At 42.1% G+C, this 26,636-nt stretch overlaps 1 protein-coding gene across 2 annotated transcripts in view; it reads right to left on the bottom strand.

Annotated features, from left to right (window-relative positions):
- The window catches only part of CEMIP2 (cell migration inducing hyaluronidase 2), an 85,639-nt gene that overhangs the window by 37,247 nt on the left and 21,756 nt on the right, over window positions 1-26,636 (bottom strand). For both annotated transcript variants that reach the window (XM_039241584.1, XM_039241585.1), the window contains exons 3-11: window positions 23,230-23,370; window positions 21,837-22,398; window positions 16,123-16,292; window positions 10,139-10,327; window positions 8,374-8,543; window positions 6,207-6,416; window positions 5,696-5,901; window positions 5,485-5,554; window positions 2,156-2,284 (exon numbers count right to left, since the gene is read on the bottom strand). In XM_039241584.1, the coding sequence (XP_039097515.1) occupies window positions 2,156-2,284; window positions 5,485-5,554; window positions 5,696-5,901; window positions 6,207-6,416; window positions 8,374-8,543; window positions 10,139-10,327; window positions 16,123-16,292; window positions 21,837-22,398; window positions 23,230-23,370 (1,847 nt within the window). The remainder of the gene's footprint in view (window positions 1-2,155; window positions 2,285-5,484; window positions 5,555-5,695; window positions 5,902-6,206; window positions 6,417-8,373; window positions 8,544-10,138; window positions 10,328-16,122; window positions 16,293-21,836; window positions 22,399-23,229; window positions 23,371-26,636) is intronic.

Below are 26,636 nucleotides of genomic sequence, written 5' to 3'. Positions count from 1 at the left end.
GCACATCAGAGTAGAGTCTTAGATGGACTAACAGGAAGTATATGGAGGAGGGGAAAGCAAGGGAGAAGGCTAAAGAGAAGCAAATGGCAGACAACGCAGAGTCAATGTGCTCGAGTCCATTCAACAAGACTTTTAATAAAGACAATGTAATGAACTGTGCGTTAAGAAAGAATGCTCTGCCCACAGGATGGATAATGGATCAGAAAGGGAAAAGGAAAAAAAGAGAGCTAAGAGATAAGGTAGGACATGACCCTGGTAATCCAGAAGAAAAATAAAGATGACAGAGACTTGGGCAGTAGTAATGGGAGAAAATGGATAGATGAGAATCTTTATGAGGTAGGATACTGCTTAGCAATGAACAAAATGTCTAAGGGTGAGGGATAGAGAACGATAAAAGGTTCGTATCTTTCTGTCTGGATGCAGGTGGCCAGGGGTTTCATTCAATGAGACAGAAATACAGGAGTTGGGCTAGGGATACAAATTAGGACTTTAGTTTTGAACACATTTTAGTGATGAATCCTTGAGACATCCAAATGGTACTCAGTTGGAAATCAGATAGATGTGACTGACCTGTACTAAACAGACTTAGGTGTCATGAGCAACCAAAGCCAGAAAGTCAGTGTTGGTGTATTTATGGCTGATCCAGAGATGACAGGTTACGTCTGAGGACCCTAAGGGTTCTGTTTCCCTTGGCTATAAAGCATCATTCTGGACAGTCAGTCCCAAATCAAACAAGTGAAACCCTAATCACCCACTCATTATTTAGATACGATATTCTTCTAATTAATAGAATAGATTCCTACATGTCCTCTTGGTATATGACATTAAAAGTTAACTTAGACTACGATGTTTTTTATATCACTATCATTAGAAAATTTTCAGCATTTCCACTCTGAAATGGTACTCTCAATAATTACTGGCCTGAATCAACTACTCAGCTCACAAAAATCATAATTCTGACCAAGCCTTTTTGCTCTCCCAAGTCTTTAAGCAAGTCTAAGCTCTTTAAATTATAGCACACTTAGGTTTTTAAAGGATCCTCTCAGCACTGTAAATGGGAAGTATTCATTGAACTCTGATGTGGATCACATCAGGGTACTATATAATGAAAATATCCAAGTGCCTTGTGACCAACATGAGGCAAATATATTTATCACTTGATGGTGGGAATGAATACTAAATATCGTGGAAACTGGAGTTCCTAAATGGCCTTTGGTTTAGTTGAGCAGTATCATTTTATTTTTTTAAATATTTAATTTTGAGAGGCAGGATGTGAATGGGGGAGGGGCAGAGAGAGGGAGACACAGAATCAGAAGCAGGCTCCAGGCTCTGAGCTGTCAGCACAGAGCCCCAACGCGGGGCTTGAACCCATGAACCGCGAGATCACAACCTGAGCCGAAACCAAGAGTCAGTCACTTCACAGACTGAGCCACCCAGGTGCCCCTGTATCATTTTAAATTGGGCCAAATATCATCAACAATATTTTACTACACAATTCGTCTGAAATGCCCCTTCAGACATTCTACCAGCACTGTGAACTGAGAGAAGAAAGGCAGTATGCTTCTTAACCCACAGTAGCATATTATATAACATGTACATCCCTAAAGGTATTAACGATTGGAAAGAAGGTGAGAGGGAGGGAGGGAAGGAATGAAGGAGGGAAGGTAGGAATGAGGGACGGGACCAAGGACACAGGGATCAAATCCATTGTTATAATGATACAGATCCTATGCACGTGAATATGTTGGTACATATGTCTGGGTGTGTATAAATGGGATCTAGTATATAATCCTGAAAGCGTTTCCTTTCTTTTGTAAGAGATTTTTTTTAATGTTTATTTTTGAGACAGTGAGGGTGAGTGGGGGAGGGGCAGAAAGCAAGGGAGGCAGAGAATCCGAAGCAGACTCTGCCATGCTGGTGCAAAGCCAGACGTGGGGCTTGAACCCATCAACTGCGAGATCAGGACCTGAACTGAAGTCAGACACTCGACTGAGCCACGCAGGCTCCCCTGTGCCTGCTTTTTAAATCACAAATTACTTTTTTTGATGTCAGGTTTTATCTAAAACTGACATTTCTCCCTTGTACTACTTCTCAGCATTGCATCCTTTACCCTGTAAATCCCATGAACTGATTTTGATAAAGCCTAGGAACCTACCTTAAAATTTGAATGGACCCTGTTGTTATAAAATATACCCAACGGAGTGAGTTCTGGTTTTGCTAAGAGCTGCAATCCACTGGATTCTCCAGTAGGTTCCTTGTGGAATAAATACCATATTCCAGCATCCTGTAATTAAAAGGGCGAGATCATTAAAAGCCTTATTTTATTAAGCCACCCTATGAAATGGCTTCAATAGTGCTTTTCAAGTGCTTCAGAAACAAAATGAATCTTTTAAAAAAGTTTTTTAGGTTTATTTATTTTGAGAGAGACAGAGACAGTGTGAGCAGGGAAAAACAGAGAGAGAGAGAGAGAGAGAGAGAGTACGCGCGTGCACGCACGAGAAAGAATCCCAAGCAGGCTCTGCATCATCAGTGCAGAGCCCACCATGGGGCTTGAACCCACAAAACCGTGAGATCATGACCTGAGCCAAAACCAAAAGTTAGACACTTAACTGACTGAGCCACCCAGGCGCCCCAAGAATGAATCTTTTTAACACTAATTTTTCATTGTTTCAGGCTCAGAAAGGACTATAAAAGCTTGTGCACTCATCTGGCACTTTCAGAGCCATTATACTCATGCTTTTAAAAACAAATTGACTTCTGCTTGCAGTATTCGAGAGAAACCATTGGCTGAGGCCAAAACTCATTTTCAAAGCGTAACTCTACCATCGTTTATCTACTTTAAAAAGTCAGGGAGAATTAGAACCAAATAAGCCTGCCTGCCTTCCACGTGACCAGGACAGCATGGCCTTGTAGCAACATGAGGGTTTTTCTGTTTACCTGCAAACCTGATCAATAGATGAGTCATATTCATTAAACAACTATCTGCCAACACGCAGAGCTCACTGACTTCTTTCAAACAACTCCAATGCCCTTCCTGTCCCGAGGCAAATTTTGCCAGAGAAAAAAAAACCACCACACGCATGAATCAGGATGCTGTCTCAGTCTGGATCCTGTCTGCTCAATTTCAGTATTCCTGACCTCAACGGGAGCAGCTGAACAGTTTAAACATCTTTGATACTCAAAATGAAATATAAAAGTCAAAATTAAATAGTCTTAATCCCCGTGATCATTTTTTTATTTTACATTACAAAAATTTTTTTTGATGTATATTTATTTTTGAGAGAGAGAGTGTGTGTGTGTGTGTGAGAGCAGGGGAGGGACAGAGGGAGACACAGAATCCAAAGCAGGCTCCAGGCTCTAAGCTGTCAGCATAGAGCCCGACGTGAAGCTTGAACTCACAAACTGTGAGATCATGACCTGAGCTGAAGTCGGATGCTTAACTGACTGAGCCACCCAGAGGCCCTTATTTTACACTTTAATTAAAACTCAGCCCAGTGCTAAAAACAACTTTACGTGAATGAACTAGGATTGAATAGGCCGATCCAAAGTAAACATACAGTCCCAGAGTATGCTACAGATTCAAATTTGGCAAATATTTGTTTAGAGCCCCCTATGTGCCAGGTGTACAGCAAGGCTGTTCTCAAAGAACTCAGAGAGTAAGGGGAAATACAGAGAGACCTAAAATATACATATTAGGTACTACATTAATTGTAACAAAGTTTTTTAGGAGCACAGAGAATTGAACTGTGGAAAGCATATATACCTATACACAAAAATGAAGGCAACATTTAACATTTTTCCATGATAGAGGTTTACAGATAGGTCTTAAACTACCCTGCAAAAATGTGTCACCTCTACTATTTGGAGCACAAAACAGACCACAGAAGATCTGGAGGCTCCGTATCATAGCCTTAAAAGCAGAGGGTAGAGCGAACCTTCCCAAGATGTATGAGGGCCTGGGGAGGGGGCAACATGGGAGGGGGGAGGTAGCAGCCATTTCCTGTTAAACAGTGTGGTGTCAAAACAGGTGAAAGGGAGCTCTGTAAAAAGGCAGTGGAAACGTACAAGAAGAAAGAGTTTGATTTATTTTGGGCGGAGACCCCTTGCCAAAACATGAGCTTCACTGGGACAGTTTTTCTAGAAAGAAAAGAAAGAACTCACAGAACGAAAAGGAAGAAGAACGAACATGGGGTGGAAAACAAGACCCACTTTCTATGTTTCTCACACGATCCCAGGAAGGGTTTCTGGAGGTTACTACTTGGATGGGAAATGCACCAGGGGTCAGAAGATGACCCCGGGCTGAGGCTGTGTAACAAACTCGAGGTTGTCTTTACCCCCATAACTCCCCTTCTAAGTAGAGACTCTCAACACAAACCCGATAGATTGCGCAACAGACATCGGATGAAAAACGTATGAATGGAACCTGAAGTGATAAAATGTCCAGGTCTCTACCCTGTCACGTAAGAACTTTACATTTTATGTTTTTAAGGAAAATCACAGAGGTGAATTCCAACCATCGCCCAGAAACGCCCATATTCCAGTTATTGGGAAGGAATACTTCCTTCAACTTATCTTTCACTTGTCCTGGGAAACAATGCTGGGTATCTCTTTACATTGAAAAATTTTAATAGTCACAATATATAAATATGAACATTCAGGTGTTGCTGTAAAGCTCCTATTTCTCTACTGTGGTTTTCAGCACAGATATAATCATGATAGTATAATACCTTGAAGATCCACTTTTTATTATAAATTAACAGTTTTAAATCACCCTCAATCAGAAATGTAAATTTCTCCAACTTTCTCCAGGAGTTATTTCTGCCATCCAAAAATAGTGCATTTATTCTCTTAAGTTATACTTGTGTATGTGCGTGTCTCTGAAATAATTCAAGGCACATAGTGATATAAGGCACACAGTTGGATTTACCTGCTTTGCCAAGGAGTTAAAACCCCTAAGTGTGTATGATCCCCGGCTTTAACAAAAAGATGTACCCTTGGACCAGACTGCTGTCATGTTCTGTAGAATCATCTATTCCTATAAAGAAAAGCTAGGGCTTTCTTTGGTCATCAAAGTTAAGAACTGACTTTATTAGAAGTCACTTTATTAGAAGTGGCTGAGCATCTGACTTTATCAGAAGTCAGAAAGACTGCACATGATATGGCAAACACACATTCCAAAGCTATGATAAACCCACAAATAAGCCCCTCTCCTTTCTTCCATTTGGCATCTGTCTAAATACACTCTGAAGGTTCAATAAACCCACATATTAGCCCACCTCTTTTCTTGCATTCGGCATCTGTCTTACCACACTAATAAATACCAACTGGCATGAATGATTTGGAAGAAACAGAAGCACCATCGACCATATCTTCCTTTCAATAAAATAAGCAGCACCAGAAAACACGTTACGTTACAGCTATATAATATCCAACATACTTCTCAACATGAATACAAACCAGATGAAAGCACTTAATATTACTGACCTGTGAGCCTGCAGCTGCATTATTAATCAGGTTATTGTTGGGATGAGCAATCCAGAAAGTTGAAACAGCCCTGCAAGGCATTTTTTAAAGTGATTTAAACAGGAGTCATGAAAAAATCCTGCCCTCTAAAAACGTCCTCCAAAACGTCTTCCCCCCAAAGTCAAGGGCCTTGAGCATCGCATAGGAGTTTTTCTCTCTGCCAGTTACTCACATGCAGTCCGTGGCGGGTACAGGGACATAATTTCCAAACACTTTTTCTCGCATGGTAGTGCACATGGAGTTATTCCTATCGGTGGGGAGGAGGGTGCCGGGTTTGGTGAGGAGTCCCAGATTGTGGAACAAAGTATTTCTCTGTTCAATACCATCTTCCAGAAAGAAACAATGACCCAGCGTGTCATATCCAATTGTGTCTTTTATCTGCAGAAACATAAGTGTATCATGTCGCTGGTAACACGAATGACCGCGGTGTAAGTGACCAGCGCTGTTGATGTAGCGTGCTTAGTAGCAACGCCAAGAGACGTTTTAATCTTCATCGAAGGGGCAAAGACAAATGTCAGGTTTTACTGATCTCTTAAGAAAACAGAGGAAAACACCGGAATTCTCAGTACAAGCAGGAGAGAGTAAGGCATGTGGTACAAAAGCTCACTTCTATCAAATTGAGAAGTTGTGACAATGAAAGACAGTTAACACTTTTGACAACGGGCATCCAAGAGGCTACGTACCAGCAGGCCGTGTGTTCCGTGCACAGTGATGCACCGTGAGAAGCTGTGATGAATGGCCAAGCCATCCACAAAGGTTGCGTGTCTGTACCCTCCCTTGTGGTCAACGTCCCCACACAGGTGGAAATGGACGGGATACCGCCCCAGGTGCTGCTGACCCATGTGTCTCAATTCCACGTAGGAAAGATGCACAGAAGTAAAATTTTTCATTATCTATAAGACAAGGTAACGGGGATCACACGGATACACTTTGGAATATTAAAGCAGCAAAAAAAAAAAAAAAAAATATTGTTCTAACAGACAATGTCTGAAGGAGAACATATATTCAAACTTTTCTTTTCTTGGCACCTGCTTTCCGGAATCTCCAGTTACTAATTTAGCAAGTGCTTCTTCTTTTTTTGTTTTTGTTTTGTTTTAAGTAATCTCTATACCCAAAGTGAGACTCAAAGTCTTGAGATACTAATTTAGCAAGTGCTTCTTCTTTGTTTTTGCTTTTGTTTTTGTTTCGTTTTAAGTAACTCTGTACCCAAAGTGGGACTCAAACTGTTGACCCTAAGACCAAGAGTCACACACTCTACTGACTAAGACCACCCACGAGCCCCAGCAAATGTTTCTTAACATAAGTGAATCCTTTCAAGAGCCATAAAAATAGTCTCTCTGATTAAGAATAACAGAGCATGTAACCAGGAAAGCCACAGAAATGAAATCTGTCTATATAATGTGTTTTGATTTCTTCAAATATTTTTGGTCATTTCCAGTCTCATCTTGTTCTTTCATTTCTATGACCTCTACTGTAGTTTGATAAATGGTTATTTGTAAATCCTCCCTCAATGTTTTAGTTAGCACATAATATTATTTACTTCCATTCTTCTTAAAAATTTCTGTGATCCACAATTTGAGCATAAATTTAAAAAAAGATTTTTTTAAATGTATTTTATTTCTGACAAAGAGAGACACAGAGCATAGCGGGGCAGGGGCAGAGAGAGAGGAAGACACAGAATCTGAATCAGGCTCCAGGCTCTGAGCTGTCAGCACAGAGGGGATGCAGGGCTCAAACTTATGAACTGTGAGATCATGACCTGAGCTGATCCAACTGAGCCATCCAGGTGCCCCAGACCATACATTTGTAAACACTGGATTTTTAATCATACTATTAAAAGCAAAAGAATAACACTGACCAACATTTCAGAAAACAGTGTAACAGAAATGTTGCTAACAACTGTAATCTACTGAGTGTACAAAAAACAGATTTTAAAGCACATGTAGCCAAAATGCAGCCCAGAAGGCCAATCACTTAGTACATGGTGCAATGCTTACCATACTGTGAGTGCTCAATACTTCTACAGAATAAAAATCTGCATACAAAAGATGTTTTTACAGAAAGATATTTTGTATATGTACATTACTACTGCTTACCCTTTCATAATATCAAAGTTTTTTTTTTAGTTATTTATTTATTTTGAGGGAGAGAGAGCATGAGCGGGTAAGGGACAAAGAGACACAGAGAGAGGGGAAAAAGAATCCCAAGTAGGCTCTGTTCTGTCATCACAGAGCCCAATGTGGGGCTCGAACCTGTGAACTCTGAGATTGTGACAAGCTGAAATCAAGAGTCGGATCCATAACCGACTGAGCGACCCAGGTGCCCTTATGCATGGAGACTGCATGCATGGATACCAAGACTGTTTTTTTAAATCTCCATATGGTCCTTCCCAATGTAAATTGATTTAATTCTTCATGGGACAAAATGGTTACAAGTCCAGGTCAACTAAATGAAGATATAACTCTCTTTTAATTCCGAAAAATCTCTTCACTGTCACTAAATAAAGAAACCATGATTCCTTTTTAATATCCATATAGATGTCATCCCAAAACTTGAAAGATTCGGGGTGCTTGGGTGGCTCAGTCGGTTGGGCATCCGACTTCAGATCAGGTCACGATCTCACGGTCTGTGAGTTTGAGCCCCGCATCGGACTGTGTGCTGACAGCTTAGAGCCTGAAGCCTGCTTCAGATTCTGTATCTCCCTCTCTCCCTGCCCCTCCCCTACTCATGCTCTCTCCCTCTTTCTTCCTTTCTTTCTCTCAAAAAATTTTTTTTTAAAAATTCAAAACACGAAAGTTCTTTCAAACATGTATTTAGCAACCAAGGAACTCTTGAAATCTTTTCGCCTACCATGACATGCCCCCCAAAGGTGTCATAGTCAAAAAACTGGCACTGGTCTCCAGCGTAGCATGAGTCTTCCATTTCCCCTCGGATAACAACATTCCGGGTAAGAATTCCGACCTCTGCTCTCATGTCTACACCATCAATGATCTCACCCATGTGCAGGAATTGAGGGGCTTCTGGTTGATGTGGAGAAGAGACAAAAAATATGTTAAAAAAAGGAAACAAGAAACATATCAAAAAGACGGTCCTCTAACCACAGAATACAAGGCGGCAAAGATTTTAAAGAGTATTTACGCCAAACACTCTCAGCATCAAAACCCCACACAGACAAGGAGCTCAATCCTTTCCTGGATGGCACCAATATTCTGGAATCTACCCAAGTATCCTCTCTCTCTCTCTCTCTCTCTCTTTCATTCTCTCCAGTTCCCATCCATATGCTCTTGTTCTAATCCCCTGAGGACACATGACGAATGAAATGCATGGTGAATCCAGATTAAAAGGAACGGTTCTGTAGATGTTGCTAATGGGGTATCAAGCTGTTTCTGCTTTTACTTCAAAGCTAAAGTAACATCCATTTAAACATTAGCAGTACAAACATTACCACCTTTTCTTTCCTAGTTCTTATTTTAATATTGATAAGCATTCTTCTAAATGTCCACCTTTATTGGAAATCGAGGAACACTTTAAGAACCAGCTTTTCTCTGATGTTTTTATTATGTAAACTCAGGAAGGAAAACTACAAATAAATCAAACACTTAGGATCATGGGACATTCATTATCATGTAGACTTGTTAACAAGAGTGGGAATTTCCAAACAAAATTAATGCCAGATGGTATCATAGTTTCCTGGGTTTTGTTTTCTGCTAATGCTCTATAGTATCAAGAAGGAAAAGTACAACATTGAGTAAAGCAGAGACCAAGTCTCAAGTGAGCCAATCATCCTATTTTTTTTTTTTAAGCAAAATCTATTTCTCTCAAATTACAAAGCTCTAAACTACCCATGAGTGTGTGCCTATGGAATAGTTACTGCAAGTCTTTTGTTTTATACCATAAATGTATATAATCTTGAGTACAGAAAGAAGGAAAACAATGTAATAAGTGAAATGAATAATAGATTCCATAATTAGGGCAACACACGAACAAGCTTTGCCCATTACCTGCCTCAGGATAAGTACCTGGAAAATGTCAGCCCTGCTTCCTAAATCCAGCTTACAATACGGATCTCACTGCATATTCCTTTTGCTCCAAAAACATTAGTGAAGATAGTGATTTTAAAAAAGTAGTCTAAGAAAATATCTTTTTGGTTCTATTTTAAGTATTAGTGAGATTTATTTTATTTTATTTTATTTTTTGGCCACGGAAGTAGGCACTCAAAAATCATGAGATTTAAAAAAAATTTTTTTTTAAGTTTATTTTAGAGAAAGAGAGACAGAGCACAAGCTGGGGAGGGGCAGAGAGCAAGGCAGATACAGGATCTAAAGCAGGCTACAGGTACCGAGCTGTCAGCACAGAGCCTGACGCGGGGCTTGAATCCATGCACTGTGAGATCATGGCCGAGCAGAAGTCTAATGCTCAATTGACTGAGCCACCCAGGCACCCCATGAGATTTTTTTTTAATTAAGAAGAGAAAGATATCTTCAATATCAAGACGATGATGATGGTGGTGATGATGATGGTGAGAGTGCCTCGGGTAGGGGTGATGGAAGAGAACGCAGGAGTACAATCCCCAGAGAAGAGGGCTTGCCAAGAAGCATTCTGAGCAGTCTGATACCTTTGACTTTGACCTGGAAACGGCTGCACTCTGGACAGGAGAGAAGAGTGAACTCCTCGGCTTGGTACATAGAATAGTCGGTGCTCGCAACCACAATCTGGTCTCCAGGCTTCCAACTACTAACATCATCCAGCAGATGAAGCTTCACTCCGTCCACAATCTCCACCCGGAAGCCTGAAAGAGAAACACCTAAACAAAAAAGCAAGAGTGAAATTGATACATTATAGGCATTTTTCCCCCTAAAATCAACTTTCTCACTGACTCACATCAAAAGTTAAGATACACACAAGTCAGTACATTTTCACCCGGGCTAACTGTGTGCCCGTCATTCTGCAGATACTAGTGATAAAAAGATGAACATGTATATCCCTGATCTCCAGAGTAGAGAGCCCCAGCACCCCTAACCATGATGAGACAGAAAATGTCACTCTTCGGCATAATTTTTTTATAATTTTGAAGAAGGCTCTCAATTCCCAAATCTTTTGCTATTCTTCAACTCAGTGCTAGAACTGGGGTGCCTGGGGGGCTCAGTCAGGTAAGTGTCCGACTCTTGGTTTCAGCTCAGGTCATGATCTCACAGTTTGTGGGTTCGAGCCCTGCGTTGGACTCTGTGCTATTAGCTCAGAGCTGGAGCCTGCTTCAGATTCTGTGTCTCCCTTTCCCTCTGTCCCTCTCCTGTTCACACTCTGTCTCTCTCTCTCTCTCCCAAAAATAAATAAACATTAAAAAAGAAAAGAATAAAGGCAATCTCTCTTTTCTGTGCCTTTGCTCAAGCTTCATTCTTTAGCTAAAGCATACTTCTACTCTTCATTCACCAACCAAGATACTATCCATCCTACAAAGGTCAGGCAAGTCTTTTTCTTTTTCTTTTTTTAAAGTTTATTTATGTAACCTTCACCCAACATGGGGCTTGAACTCACAGCCCCAAGATCAAGAGCCCCATGCTCAACCGACTGAGCCAGCCAGGTGCCCCAAGATCAGACTGGTCTTGAAAGACTTCCCAAACATCCTTGCTGGAAGCAAGCTCTTTCTCCAGTATTCTTCTTCTAGTGTTCTCTCTACTGTCATCCATACCTTTCCAGTGGGGGAACAGCTCCCTTTTTTGGAAGGTACTTCTGTGAAGGCAACAGAGTCCATCCACACTCCTCTGTTTCAAACTGCAAACTCACAGATTTCTGCTGAAGGGATGAGCATTCACTATGACAGGCAACGTCCCCCAGAGGTCACATGAGAGAGCCCCTGTCCAACTCGGCCCCTTCTACAACTACACAGCCTACACAACCCAGGGAGTACAAATCACGGATCTCTCCCAAGGCCTCCTTTTAAAACTCACAGTTGGTTCCCAATGAGGCAGACACAACCTGAAAAGTTGATCCACCATCTTAACTTAGTCTTTTGCGTGCAACCAAGTGCAGAAGCATTTCCTGGTTCTCAAGCACCTGTGATAAAATCTGCATACACCAAAAGCTGATTTAATGCAAATGTAGACACCCTAGGTAGAAGCCACTTCACGAGACTGGCAGAGAAGGAAAAACACCGCACTGCAAAGGTACCATTCACCTGTATCCACGCTCCACAAGTAGCCTTCCAGGGAACCGGCGCGCTATTCGGGGGCTACTTTAAGATACCGACACCATGAGTCAGTGACGGGAGTGAAGAAACACACTTACTCAACTTAGGGGACTCAAAAAGAGGGACATTCAGGCAGGACACAAGGAATACTGCAGGTATCCTTACAATCTTGAGCCGTCTCCTGACACAACCTAGCCTGAGCAAGTCTTAGATTCTGTTCCTTGAGGTGACAACTTACCATGCATTTGATTTCGCAAAGCACCAAAAGAAAAGTACCTTAAAAAATGTAAAGTATCTTTCGTTTTTATATGTTTCTTGCATCCGGATACTAAAGCCTATAATGGGATTTGGTCTAAATAATAAAATAATAATAATAATAATGACTCTAATAACAACAGCAAATAGTCACCGGGACTTCACTTGCATAATAAATAACCTTTCATTGGGGCACCAGGGTAGCGTAGTCAGTTAAGCAGCTGACTTTGGCTCAGGTCATGATCTCACAGTTTGTGGGTTCTAGCTCCACCTCGAGCTCTGTGCTGACAGCTCAGAGCCTGGAGCCTGCTTGGGAGTCTGTGTCTCCCTCCCTCTCTGCCCCTTCCCTGATCACACTCTGTTTCTCTCTCTCAAAAATAAATAAACATTTAAAATTTTTAAAAAACATAACCTTTCATCAAAACAACTTTGAGAGGGGCACCTGGCTGGCTCAGTTGGTAGAGCATGCAACTCCTGATCTCAGAGTCATGAGTTCAAGCCCCACAGCGGGCAAAGAGCCTACTGGAAAAAAAATTAAAAATAAACAACTTTGAGAGGCAGAAACCATTACGTGCACTAAAGATGAAGAAGCCAGAAGTCAGGGAGTTTGGAGAACAGCTGAAAAATGGTACAGCCTAGGGCACCTGGGTGGCTCAGTCGGTTGGGTGTCCGACTTCAGCTCAGGTCATGATCTCACAGTTCATGGTTTTTTTTTTTTTTTTAATGTCTTTATTTTTTGAGAAAGAGACAGAGACAGAGTGTAAGCAGGAGAGGGGCAGAGACAGAGGGAGACACAGAATCCGAAGTAGGCTTCGGGCTCCCAGCTGTCAGCACAGAGCCCAGCGTGGGGCTTGAACCCATGAACCGCGAGATCATCACCTGAGCCGAAGTGAGATGCTTAACCGAATGAGCCACCCAGGCGCCCCTCATGGTTCGTGGGTTTAAGCCCCGCGTCAGGCTCTGTGCTGACAGCTAGTTCAGAGCCTGTCGCCTGTCTTCAGATTCTGTGGCTTCCTCTCTCTCTAACACTCGCCTGCTCACACTGTCTCTCTCTCAAAAATAAATAAAACATTTAAAAAGTTATTTAAAAAAATGGTACAGCCCACAAATGAATGCTAATTTAACTCCAGAGCCCAATTTCCTAACTTCTTTATTATTCTGCCTTCCCAAGAATCACAACAGGCAGGGTAAACACAAAGATAATCAGGAAGCTCAACAGAACTGTTATCATTGCCCAAATTTTCAGATTTTACCCCAAAAAATTTATTGAAAAAAGAATTAAGAAACATTCATTTTTTTCACATAAAATTTCACAAAATGCTTCTTAAGAAAGAGGACTGCTAGATAAATCCATTTCAACTTAAAAGATGATTAGAGTTCGTTTCTGTTTTTTTTTTTTAAGTTAGAAAGTTAGATGAGAAAGATATATATTATTCAATAATTTCTCACTTTTTCCTAGCTTTAGATGAAAATCCTACCTAAGATTTCCTCCCATTAACACGAGCAAATTGGAAAGAGGAGAGGAAATATGCTCATCCTTCTTGCTTCCTGGAGAGAATTTCCACCTCTTCCAGAAAATAAGTCATTGCGAACACGGGCCTCAATATCCTACGATAGCTAGAATGTACCCTCTTCCAGAAATGAGTAGTCACTGGGAATGTGGAAACGAAAACAAAATTTTCCACAGAGGAAATGTTGACCAGGGGTTTGTCAGTAATTATCCTCTGCATGAACTCTCACTGGAAGGGCTTCTACTAAACTCTTAATGCAGGTCCAAATTCTTGCTAAGAAATGTTTCTCATCCACCTATGCTTTTCGCCAGAGGCAACCATGATCGGGTAGAAAGCAGTAGTCGTGGGGCGCCTGGGTGGCTCAGTTGGCTGAGCATCCAACTCTTGGTTTAAGCTCAGGTCATGATCTTGCAGTTCGTGGGATCAAGCCCCACATCGGGCTCCACGCTGACAGTAAGGAGCCTGCTTGGGATTTCCTTCTCCCCCTCTCTCTGCCCCTCCACGCTCTCACTCTCTCTGTCTCTCTTGAAATTAATAATAAACTTTAAAAAAAAAAGAAAGAAAGAAAGTAGTCTTGGAGGCAGAAAGCTGAGACTCAATTCTAGCTTCCTCCTCCATAACAGCTACCATTTCCTCACCCCACACCCGGAAGGTTGCTTAGAAGCAACATGTCAAAGTCTCTGTTACATACCAGGAGCTCTATTTACCTGTTTATTTTAGAGCAAAAGACTTTCTCTTTTTAATCACAAAGATACCAAATACACCATTATAACCCAAGTCATGTTCGGATCATTGTTAAAAGAGCTAAGAACTCACATCCTTCACATCCGATACTCGCAGCAGCCCTATGTGATCTTTCCTCTTAATATCCCCACTTTTGAGATAAGGAAACCAAATATTAGGAAGTTAAAGTCATATGCCCACCGTCACATGCTAAGGGAAAGAACTGGATTATGAACCCCGGCATTCTGTCTGCAGAAATCCATCTTGGTAAACATTCTGCTACAGTGCTGCTCGAAACAGAAGTAATAAACCTTTGTGGGTAATAATGCACTTCCAGATACTCATGTCACAGTAATTCTGGTATAAAATTTGTTTGGAAAAGAAAAGTGGAGGGCAAACACAGGAGGCTGCAATTCCATACTGGGCAGCAACATAGGTAAGTAAATACCCTTTTTTTTTTTTTTAATGTTTGTTTACTTTTGAGGGAGAGACAGGGTGCAAGTGGGGAAGAGGCAGAGAGAGAGGGAGACACAGAATCCAAAGCAGGCTCCAGGCTCTGAGCTGTCAGCACAGAACTCGAGGTGGGGCTAGAACCCACGAACTGTGAGATCATGACCTGAGCCAAAGTTGGCCACTTAACCAACTGAGCCACCTAGGCGCCCTAGGAAGTAAACATCCTTAAAGAAACAAGTCAGAAGTACCCAAAACACCCAGGGTTAGGCATTATTTGAACAAATTATAGTTCTTCTGAAAGGTGGATTAGAATACAAATCATGTTGAAGAAAATGTAAAGACCTAAGTGAACTAAAATGTTATTTAAAAAAAAATTTTTTTTAATGTTTATTTATTTTTGAGAGAGAGACAGAGAATAAACAAGCTGGAAAGGGACATAGAGAGGGGGAGAGACAGATTCTGAAGCAGCTCCAGGGTCTGAACTGTTAGCACAGAGCCGATGCGTAGGCTTGAACTCACAAACCATGAGATCATGACCTGAGCTGAAGTCAGATGCTTAGCTGACTGAGCCACCCAGGCACCCCAGTATAATATGTTCTTTAAAGAGAGAGAAACAGGTTAAAACAAAATAAACGCTAGAGGAGAAAATATGTATAAGAAAAAAATTACTAGATTATGTGCACAAAGATAATTATCTCTGAATGATAGGGTTAAAGCTTAATTTTTACTTTGTACTTTTCCGTGTTTTCCAATCTTTTTTTAAGAGGTATGTTGGATCACCAATGAAAAAAAAATTGCTAAGAAAACAGGAGGCTTGTTTGTATAGACTGTGCCTAAAAGTAATACTTGCTGACATGTCTGCATAAAGAGAAGATCCAGAGTACAAAATCATGTTCATGGTCACAGAGCACAACCCAAGGCAGCTCACCCTGTCACGTTCAGATTGGTCCAAGTGATGCCAAATCCAGGAGACAAATCCATTTCTCCATTTTTTTTAACATTTATTTATTTATTTTGAAAGAAAGAGAGAGAGAAAGGAAGGGAGAGGCAAAGAAAGAAGAAGAGAAAGAATTCCAAGCAGGCTCCTCCCTGTCAGCACAGAGCCCAACATGGGGCTCGAGCTCATGAACCGTGAGATCGTGACCTGAGCTCAGATCAAGACTTTGGACGCTTAGTTGACTGAGCCACCCAACAAATTCATTACTAATGGTTAACCACACTTTACGATTCAAGAATCAAGAACAAAGTCCAGCTGGGAATGTAGCACTAGAACAGGGCATTCCTCAATCCAGCAAGAACTCCTGAATCTAAAAAAATACAGCAGGGAAACCATAGGTATCAACTTCAACCAGTGGATAAATCTAATCAGACTGTCCTTTGAATACAATACCACCTAAAAACAAAAAACAAACAACAGTCTTTCACGATACTCACCAAGGTCTTACAGGAGTCTAAGCTGTACTCGCTTACCTTCGATCCATTCACTATAAGCCGTCACAGTGAACTTCTGACCATCCACAGTATAAAATTCTCTTTGGGCAAGAGCCTTCCCTCCACTGCTGTGATTTTCATAGTTTCTCACAGATTCGTTGCAAGAAGCAGTCCCACCATCAATGACACCAACCAAAGCCCACGCTTGCCTAGAAGGAAAGACACCATGTACCTTATTTGTCACAGTACCAAACCAGATCCCTGACACACGTGTTATGTCAGGTGCCGCTTCATTCTTGTATTTCATTTTTATCAATCCCTCCACCTCTTTTTCCATGAAGTTGCAAGTCTAAACTTTGGCCAAAGTAGCTGACGTCACAGGAGGAAATGCACCTGGATTTTAAAGCCTTGTTTGTCTGGCTCTGTAACAGGTGAAACACTAACGACTGGCACTATGATTAATCACCGTCTTCCCTCCTCAGTACACACCCATTTCACTCACACATCATTCTGGCCACAAACCTACTTATTTCCCTTCTTTTAAAATGTGTATTGCACGCACCCCAATGTTTATAGTGGCATTGTCTACAACAGACAAATTACAGAAACAGCCCAGCTGTCCAAGGATTGATGAATGGATAAAGATGTGGTATATGTATGTATATGTACGTACACATATGTGCACACATGCACCCCCACACACACAAAATGGAGTATTAATCAGTCATAGAAAAGAATGAAATCTTACCCATTTGCAATGACATGGATGGAGCTAGAGGGTATTTTTTAAAGGGTTTGGTTTGCTTATTTACTTATTTCTATTTTTTAGAGAGAGCGTGCGCCCACCTGTGTGAATAGGGGAAAAGGGCAGAGGGACCGAGAATCCTAAGTAGGCTCCACACTCAGTGCAGAGCCCAACACGGGATTCAATCGAATAACCCTGGGAGCATGACCTGGATCAACGTCAAGAGTTGGATGCTCAACTGAGCTACCCAGGTGCTCCTAGAGAATATTATGCTAAGTGAAATAAGTCAAAGAAAGACAAATAATACATGATTTCACTTATATGTGGAATTTAAGAAACCAAACATGAACACAGTGGGGAAAAGGAGAGAGAGGCAAACCAAGAAAGAGACTCTTTAACTACAGAGAGTGAACTGATGGTTACCAGAGGGAGGTGGGTGGAGGGAAGGGTAAAACTGATGCATACTTATCATGATGAGCACTGAGCAATGAATGGAAGTGCTGAATCACTGTATTATACACCTGAAGCTAGTATTACACTGAATGTTAACTAACTGGAATTTAAATGAAAACTTCAAAAAGATAGAAAAGAAAAATAAATAATGAAATGAGTATTGCTTGCTCTCTTCTGAACTCTCGGCAATGTTCTCAAATCTGGCTGCATAACAGAGGCATGTGGGAGCTTTAGGAATCCATCGCTCAGACCCAGCCCAGACTGATGACGTCATCATCTCTCCAGGTGGGGCGTGGCCTTATTATGTTCGAAAGTTCCTCAGGCATTTGGGAGACGCACCATATCGAGAAGCACTGAGTTAGAGAGTGGGTCTCACCCGTTGGTGTGCATCAGAACCCCTGGAGGGCGTCAAATCAGGTTGCCAGGCCCCACGGCCCCACTCTCGGATTGCTTGGGATTGGGCCAAAGAATTTGCATTTTTTAAAATGTTAATTTGTTTTTGAGAGGGGGGAGAGTGCAAGCTGGGAAGAGGCAGAGAGAGAGGAAGATAGAGCATCTGAAGTGGGCTCTGAGCTAACAGCAGCAAGCCTGATGCCATGCTCAAACTCATGAACTAGGAGACCATGACCTGAACCGAAGTCAGAAGCTGCACCGACTGAGCCACCCAGGCACCCTCAAGAATCTGCATTTCTATCAATCTGATGCTGCTGGTCTGAGGACCACATTGGGACCCCCTGAGTTAGTCATCAACACTGACTGCACATCAAATGCCTCGCGGGGGAGTCTGAGGGGGTGTCTCATCTTTCAGAGATTCTGATGTAAAAATTTCTTGGTGGGCACCAGGCATGCGATTTTTAAAAATCTTAGGAATGCAGAGGCCCCCGTGTGGCTCAGTCAGTTAAGTGTCTGACTTCGGCTCAGGTCATGATCTCACAGCTCGTGGGTTCGAACCCCATGTTGGGCTCTGTGCTGACAGCTCCAAGCCTGGGGCCTGCTTCAGATTCTGTGTCTCCCACTCTCTGCCCCTTCCCTGCTCAGACTCTGTCTCTCTCTCCTTCAAAAATAAATAAACACTTAAAAAATGAAAATTAAAATCTCAGGAGTGCAAAACTGAGAACCAATGGGTTACTGGTTTCTTAATGATCTTAAATCAAAGTTGTATAATCACTCTCCAACAGATTAAAAATGATACATCTCTTTGTTGAAAGCAACTATATTTAAAAATGCCATTTAATTTCATTTTGTTTCTGTAATAAACATTCCAGGGACTTGCTCAGACCTGTGGCCAAAATAAAAAAAGAACAAAGACAAAAAGCCAAAAAATTTGCCTTAAGACTCCTTCCTGGTTTAAAACACAGAAAGAAAAATGTCAATTTCCTACTCTGGGGGAGGGGGGAAGAAAAAATATATCTATATCTATATCTATATCCATATCTATGCATGTGAAATGTAATCTATGCCAGACAGATGGCTGGATATTCACAGATAAAAGTCAAGCAAAGCATGTCTACATCCTTATAAATTCCACACCTGCCCCGGCATGGATTAGCTACTTTTCAGCTGACTGTGCTTTACAGCTCTATTTATATTCCTTGCCACACAAGGAATCAAATGCAAAATGTTTCAATTTATTATCTCCTATGTGAGAGGAAAGGAGAAGAAATATCAGAGGCTTCCTTTATTTATAAGAACTACCTCAGCAACTATAAAACAATGCTCTATTCTCCTGACATTATCTCCAAAACACTCCTACTTCCCTCCTCCACTTGAGGAAAATTTCAACGCACCAGAACATTATCTTCAAAGGCGTATGTTTATGTGCCTAGGAGATAATGTCAAAGCAATGGAACACTGGCAAAGGATCAGAACCCAAATCCCTCTGTTGAATCAGCAGCACCATTTTAAGGGGAATTTAGAAACAAGAAGGGAAAGGAAACAAAAAAAAAAAGGTCAAACAAAATATTCATAGCTAATGATCACACAAATCCAGAAAAATAATAGCATAAAGAAATAGATGTTGTCATCGTGGCATTAATGGACAGTGAAACAAGTAGGTATGTTAACTTTGAAAAGATCATGTTTCCACTGCTAGGTCTATACATTACAGAAATATTTACACAGGGGTTTCAAGAGACGCATCAAAGAACATTTGGAGAAGCACTTGCTGGAGCAGGGGTCCAAAGTTGAAAATGTCCCAGATGTCCAGCAGAGAATGCACTGTGGTATAGACATATGAGAAAACATGAACAGCAATGAAAACTAGCCAGCACTACATACACCAACATACCTAACACTCAGGAACATAGAGCTGATAAAGGAAGCCAGATGCAGAATATGATATATTGTCTGTCTGCATTTATATGAAGTCCAGGGGTATCTGGGTGACTCAGTCTGCTGAGCGTCTGACATTTGATTTGGGCTCAGGTCATGATCTCAAGGTTCATCAGGTTGAGCCCACCACTGGGCTCTGCACTGACAGCTAGGAACCTGCCTGGGATTCTCTTTCTCTTCGTTCTGTCTTCCCTTGTTCGCTCTCTCTCTCTCTCTCAAAATAAATAAATAAATTTTAAAATATATATATATATTGGGGCATCTGGGTAGCTCAGTCAACTGGGCGCCTGACATCGGCTTTGGTTATGATCCCACGGTGCATGGGTTTGAGCCCCGTGTCGGTCTCTGTGCTGACAGCTCAGAGCCTGGAGCCTGCTTCGGATTCTGTGTCTTCCCCTTGCTCGCTTGCTCTCTCTCTCTCTCTCTCAAAAAATAAGTAAACATTAAAAAAATTTTTTTAATATACCTTATATGAAGCTCAGAAACAGGCAAACCTAAACTTTCATATTCTCCACCAATTCAGACTCATGGTTATCTTTGGTGAGCAGAGGGAGTGCTCAGCAAAAAGGAGGAAAGAGCCAGGGGGCTGCCAGGCCACTGACAATCGACCTATCTCTTGACCTGGTTGGTGGCTATCCAGGTATCACATTGTGATAAGTCATTAAATCTGCATTCCTGATTTCTGGCACTTTTCTGCATGTGTATCATATTTAAAATCATGATTTTTTTTTTTTTTAAACCCACCTCTGAGGTTTGGCACCTTCTCTCTCCTGTCCAGAAAGCCCTCCACCTCCAGCTGGCTGAGCAGCATACCCCTACACTCCCCTCAGGGGTCTCACCTTTGGGAATTCTCCATGGATTCCCCAGGCCGATCTGGGGGCTCTCTCTATTTTACGCTCCCATTACAGCCTGTAAGCAAGTGTCTCACTGTCTCGTTAGGTGTGTTTATCCATTGGGTTGAATGAGGGCTCTGAGGCTCTGTTCTTTCATCTAAGTACCCAGCACTCAGCATCTCCTCAATATCCCCTGGGTAAATAAAAGGGATTTAAAAAGCATTACAGGGACGCCAGAGGTGCCTGGGTTGAGCATCCGACTCTTCGTATTGGCTCAGGTAACGATCCCAGGATCATGGGATCAAGCCCCGCATTGGGCTCTGCACTGGGCATGGAGCCTGCTTGGGATTCTCTCTCTCTGTGCCTCTACCCTGCTCATGCACACTCACTCGCTGTCTCTCTCAAAAAAAAAAAAAAAAAAAAAAACAACAACTTAAAAAGTATTATAAGCATTTTTCTTCATTAATACTGTCTTCTTTAACTTCCTCTAGAATTTCTCTAGATAACATCCCATCCCAACATCCAATCAAAGGAAAATAATAACCACGTCAATCAACCATCCAAGGGGAAAATAAATGGCTCATTTTGACATGTGAGTTTGAAAGCCCTCTTAGCTTTCCACAGTAGATATCCCCTGACTTTACTAAGAACAGTAAGCAGGCAGAATTAAAACTTCCGTTTTTGTTTTGTTTTGTTTTTAATTAAAAGGGGAGCTAGCTACTTCCCCCAGACTCGGGGCTGCAGTAGGAAGTCACAGCGAGCCAGAGCCCGGCACAAGAGCCACCAGCAAGACAAATGAATCCTACTAGCCGGATGCGCCTCCTGGCCCTCCCGCTTCTTGCTGCCTCCCCAAATACAAGCAATCCTGCAAGAAACGATAGGAAGGTCAGAGCTCCCCAGGCCTGCGCCAATCCAGCCGGCAGATCACACCAGCCCGCAGAGGATTCCAGAAAAAGGAAGCGAAAACCTGCATGTTCCACTCCCTCGGGCTTTTCAGTTAACTTTTACACCTTAGCGTGGGACCGGGCCCCCAACAGCCTGTGTGTCATGTGGTTTTCAAAAGGCAACGAAAGAGGGAAGTGAACTGTCCTTAAACTGCCTGCCTGATTCTCGGTAGCACGTTTCTGTCCCTAACTTTTCACAAGCCTGACGCTAGGGTTCCCAAAGTGCCTTGTAAGCCAAAGCCAAGAAGAGAGCGTTGCGAACCTGCGTCCTGTCCTCCAGCCCTCACTTCAGAGCACGAGGTGAGCAGGCCTCCACACGGTCATGGCCATTCTGACAGCTGAAGAGGGTCTGCGGAGTGCTGTGTCCCTTTCGGCATCCCCGCCTCCTGCCCCACCGATCACAGACTCTAACACACAGCGGGGGAGGAAAGTAAAAGGTATGCCCACCTGTAGCCCAGGCCCTGGATCAGCTTACTTCCCAGCCGGTCCTGGATCATTTGGATGGTTCCTTGTAAGAGGCTCTTGGCTGCCGAGTCTCCAACGGCGATAGCAACAATCCGGCCCGGATCCTGGATTCTCAGGAGCTCCTGAAGCCGTCGGCTCTCGTTCTGGTATTCGTGGGTGTCAAACCTCTCGCTTTCCAAAATTTGGGCCGTGTCTTGGTCGATGATCCTCACATTGAGGCCCCTAGAAAAGTCCTTTTCAAAGGCATAGGACCCAAAGGGCAAGCCTGAGGCGTGCAGAGTTCTCGCCGACAACGTCCATGACACTGTCTGCGCCCCGTGGATCTCCAGTGTCCCGCCAGCTTCCACACCGATAAATTTTTTGCCAAATGTTGGCATACTTTCACCTTCATCTGACTTGCCATACAAGGCAATGGTCGCTTTGGATTTATAGCGGCATTTTTCTGCTCCAATATGAAGCGCCCCCCCATCCTTGATCAGGATGTAACGAGTCCTCAAAGTAATATTTTTGGATCCATCTTTATCATCCCCAAATACAAGCAATCCTGTAAGGAACGATACGAGCGTAAGCCAACCTCTGAAACGTCTCTCTGGGATAATAGAGTATCAGAGAAATAGAGTACTTAAGGCAGTTAGTGGGGGAAGGGGAACTCTTCTGCAATTAAGTTGGGAAAAAAACTTTATTACGAGTTGGTTTAGAAAATTAAGCCTGTTTGGGGGCGCCTGGGTGGCTCAGCCGGTTAAATGCCCAACTCTTGATTTTGGCTCAGGTCATGAACTCACAGTTTATGAGTTCGAGCCCCGAATTGGGCGGGCTCTGCGCTGACAGCATGGAGCTTGCTTGGGACTCTCTCTCTCCCCATCTCTCCTGGGCCTCCCAAGCTCACGGCCTCACTCTCCCAAAACTAACTAACTAACTAACTAAGTAAGTAAATAAATAAACTAAAAAAAAAAAGGAAATTAAGTTTGTTTTCAAAACACAGTGAAGGCAGAAATGGAGAGTTCATGTCTCAACACACTAGAAATGCCCAATCCATTCACCTTAGGACTAAATGTTTAGAAAAATATTGAAAAGCCAGAAATCATTTTTACATAAGTTAATCCATGTTAAGTCTCTTATTACTTTCCATAGTTGGAATGAAGATTTAGCTATGAGAGATTCCCTTCTGGAACTGTTTCCTTTTTAATAATCAGCGGTCTTCACCTGAGTTTCTAAGGGCCTTTCAGTTCTTGAATTCTATGGTTCTGCCTTAGGAACTTCTCCCACCCCATGGTTAGAGAGGCACCGCGTTCCTAAGGCTAAGACTAGTTTTCTACATAAAGAACATCAAAGGAAGACGTAACCTCACAGCTACCAGAGGCAGGGACCACTTTACCTCCATCCTGAATGACTACAGAATTCACCGTGGCATCTGACGTCAGACGAAACATGTCTCCCTCTTTGATAACAACTTGCTTGGCAGAATCTTGTCCTGGATCCCAGTTCCTGAGACGTGGGTTTTGATCTGGGCAATTCTCTACAAGCAATGCAACATCAGTAACCAATCAGTGCAACAAAATGCAAGAATGCTTTTAGCCAGATTCAAGTTCTGTCAATTATGGCAATCCGCAAGGGATGGGCAGAGCTGTTTTAACTTCCTGCCGTAAGGATGGAAATCCCATCCCATTCCACCCAGCAGGTGTGTCAAAACCTTTACTTCAACACATTCAAAAAGCTTCACGATGAAACTAAGTTGCGATCATCTGGTTTGGGTCAAACTCCACGAGGTAAACACAGAGTTCCTCTGAATCACTGACTCTGGAAATAAATTAATAGTGCGAAGCAAAACTGTGAATTGCCTTCAGACCCACACTAGGCAGGTGTTTTAGAAAACAAAATACATTCACAACACACTGGTAAGTAAAAAATGGAAACTGCTGATAGGTATATCAGGTCTTCTCAGGCTCCCCATGCACAGTGAATCATAGAGGAGGCGACAAAAGCACCCCTATATCATTCACAGGCAGCAGCGAATACCAGCTATCTTCAGACATGTGCGCTTTCCCAATGAATCTGCCAGGGGCAAACGGCCAAAGCCATGACTTCTCATTTTCAGAGATGAGGAAACTACAGATCAGAGAAGCCAAATCCAAGATGACTCAGCAAGTTGAGTGATATTCAAGTTCCCCCTTAAGAAAGAAATGAGGTTTACTGGACATGTGGTGTCCCTTTACTAGAATTAGAATGTGCTTCTCGAATGGGTGACGAGGGAAACACGAAAATACTCAGCATTGCGACAGCTACTTAATGCAGGAGACCTTCGGCTGCCACTATAATTTGGGAGACGGGGTGGGGGAGGGGCAGGAATCTCACTGGTTCTGATCAACTCATGACCAAGTATGTACTGAGGATCAATGTGCTCACTTTGCACTCGATGTTGTAAAATTTATAAAGCACAGAATGGACTCTATAAAGCATAGAATGAACTGCAAAGCTTGTACGCTCACTGGGGAGAAAAGGCACCAGGCAGGAAATAATTAAATATTGTTAATGTGGTACTCATTTGATGTGCCAATGAGCTCAGAGGGGTCGACTGGAATCACGGAGGCAGTTTCAATGGAACAGGGGGACACTAGACCTGGACCCCCAAAGAGCAGATAGTACTTAATTAAGAGGAGCCTGAAGGTGAGATGCAAGCGCCCCTTGCTATCCAAGTCCATTGGCTGCTCAATTAGAAGAGCAAGGTGTAGCCCACATTTAAACTCAAAGTAGAGACAGGCAAGGTGGGCTTGGGATTCTTATGAAAGTGGAAGGTACACGCTGGGAAATAATATGAGGAAAGCCTGAGGAAGCATTAGGAAAAGTAGAGAGGCTGAGTGTAGCACAAAGATATTATTTTTTATAAAAGAAAATTCCAATTCCTCATTTTTGAATTATGTAACACTCAATGCAAACATCTGATTTCTAAGCACTGGTGTTGCCCTAAGCTTACGCTTTCTCTTTGAGGTAACAGCAACTATTGCAGTTAAAATTATCCTCGCAGGTTAAGCCCTTGGCAATTAGCCATTAAGTCCTTGGCAATTTCTCATGGAATTTTTCTCACAGTGGTTTCATAATCACTGATATTTAATTTGGATAAATCAGTCATCATCACTATTGTACTAGAAATAACCCTTAAGTATCTCTTTCCATTAAGAAGAAATCTCTTGAATGTGTTCTGACTTTTAGAGTTTCTTAAACTTCTCCTCAACCTCACTCTCTTCCCATAAAACATCTAGCTGGAACTCCCCATGATGTTATATCACAAGCCAATGGATGCCACATACACCAGGCACTGTACGCAGCCACTGAGAAGGAAATCCAGTCTTTTGACATGTAGGGCCTACTAAATGGTTGTATAATTCCTCTTTAGTTTTTAAAGTTATTCCCCAGGAGAGCATGCTTCCTCAGGAACCATCACCAGAAATTCTAGTCTGCTTCCTTCCAGTAAAGTACAGTTAATGAGAAAATATGTGGTCTGCAGAAAAGACTGACAAATAGATCTGTGGCCTTGCCTTCCTGACTGCCCACTGTTGAGGCCAATGGAATGATCAAGGTCATGGAACAGCAATAACCACAGGGAGGCAGACCCTGAAAGATGTCAGCAGACCACATATTTCCACTGAAGTTCTCTACTTTTACTGCCAAAACATGAAGCCAAAGAATGTTGATTCAAAGGAACCATGTCAGTGATTCAATGTCTTAGACTGAATATTAAAAGGTCAATCAAAGCCATAGCTTTCAACCTCTGATTTCCCCTGAATCTAGCATCTCTTTACTGCAGATTACTTGGGAAGAATAAATCAATGGCAGTGAACTTGGTTATTCTGCTAGAGAAAAGAGGAGAGAAAGTCAATGCTAAGAGCCAATGGACAGCAACGTCATAAATTCATTATGTGGTCTACTGGTCTGGTCAACAAAGATGTTGCTATGAACACCTCTCTTTTTCTTTTTTAACACTTATTTATTTTTGAGACACAAGAGAGAGACAGAACACGAGTGGGAGAGGGACAGAGAGACAGGGAGACACAGAATACGAGCAGGCTCCAGGCTCTGAGTTGTCAGCACAGAGCCCAACATGGGGCTCGAACCCACGAACCATGAGATCGTGACCTGAGCCAAAGTCAGACACTTAATAACTGAGCCACCAAGGTGCCCCTGAACACTTCTCTTACTTCAGGTCTATTTTCTTAGAAGCACTGACACAATCTCTCCCATGACTTTCAAGTCTGTAAAACCCCTAAAGCACCCATGGAAACTAAATAAAATGGTATTTGTAAGTTTTTTAGAAGTGATAAAATGTTTTTCAAATGTTACATCCATTTAAGGAGGCATCTAATTTGACAAAAATCTGTTGTAGGTAGTAAAAACAATTTAAAAAGCAGACAAAAATGGCGCCCAATCCATTGTTATGGTCAGCTTCTCCTGTGACAGCCCTGAGCCCCCTGATTTTTCAACTGATGGATAGGATTCTATCATGAGGCCATTCTTTGTTGGTACTATTAAGGCTGACTGACAATGGATTTCTTCCAAAACCATTCGAAGTATTGATATATTAGCAACTTGAAAAGCAAAGCCCATATAAAAAATTAAAGCCTCCCATATGATATTTAACTATGAAGTAATGAGTGACTTTTATTTTTTTAACTTTTTTTTACATTTATTTATTTATTTTTTAAATGTTTTTTATTTATTTCTAGGAGAGAGAGAGAGACAGCGTGAGCAGGGGAGGGCCAGAGAGAGGGAGACACAGAATCTGAAATA

This window comes from Hyaena hyaena, unplaced genomic scaffold (genome assembly GCF_003009895.1).
Source record: "Hyaena hyaena isolate Hyena2069 unplaced genomic scaffold, ASM300989v1 scaffold_196, whole genome shotgun sequence".
In the NCBI taxonomy this organism is placed as follows: Eukaryota; Metazoa; Chordata; class Mammalia; order Carnivora; family Hyaenidae; genus Hyaena; species Hyaena hyaena.
Note: the sequence above shows the minus strand (reverse complement) of the source record. Positions and strands in the feature narration are given on the sequence as shown.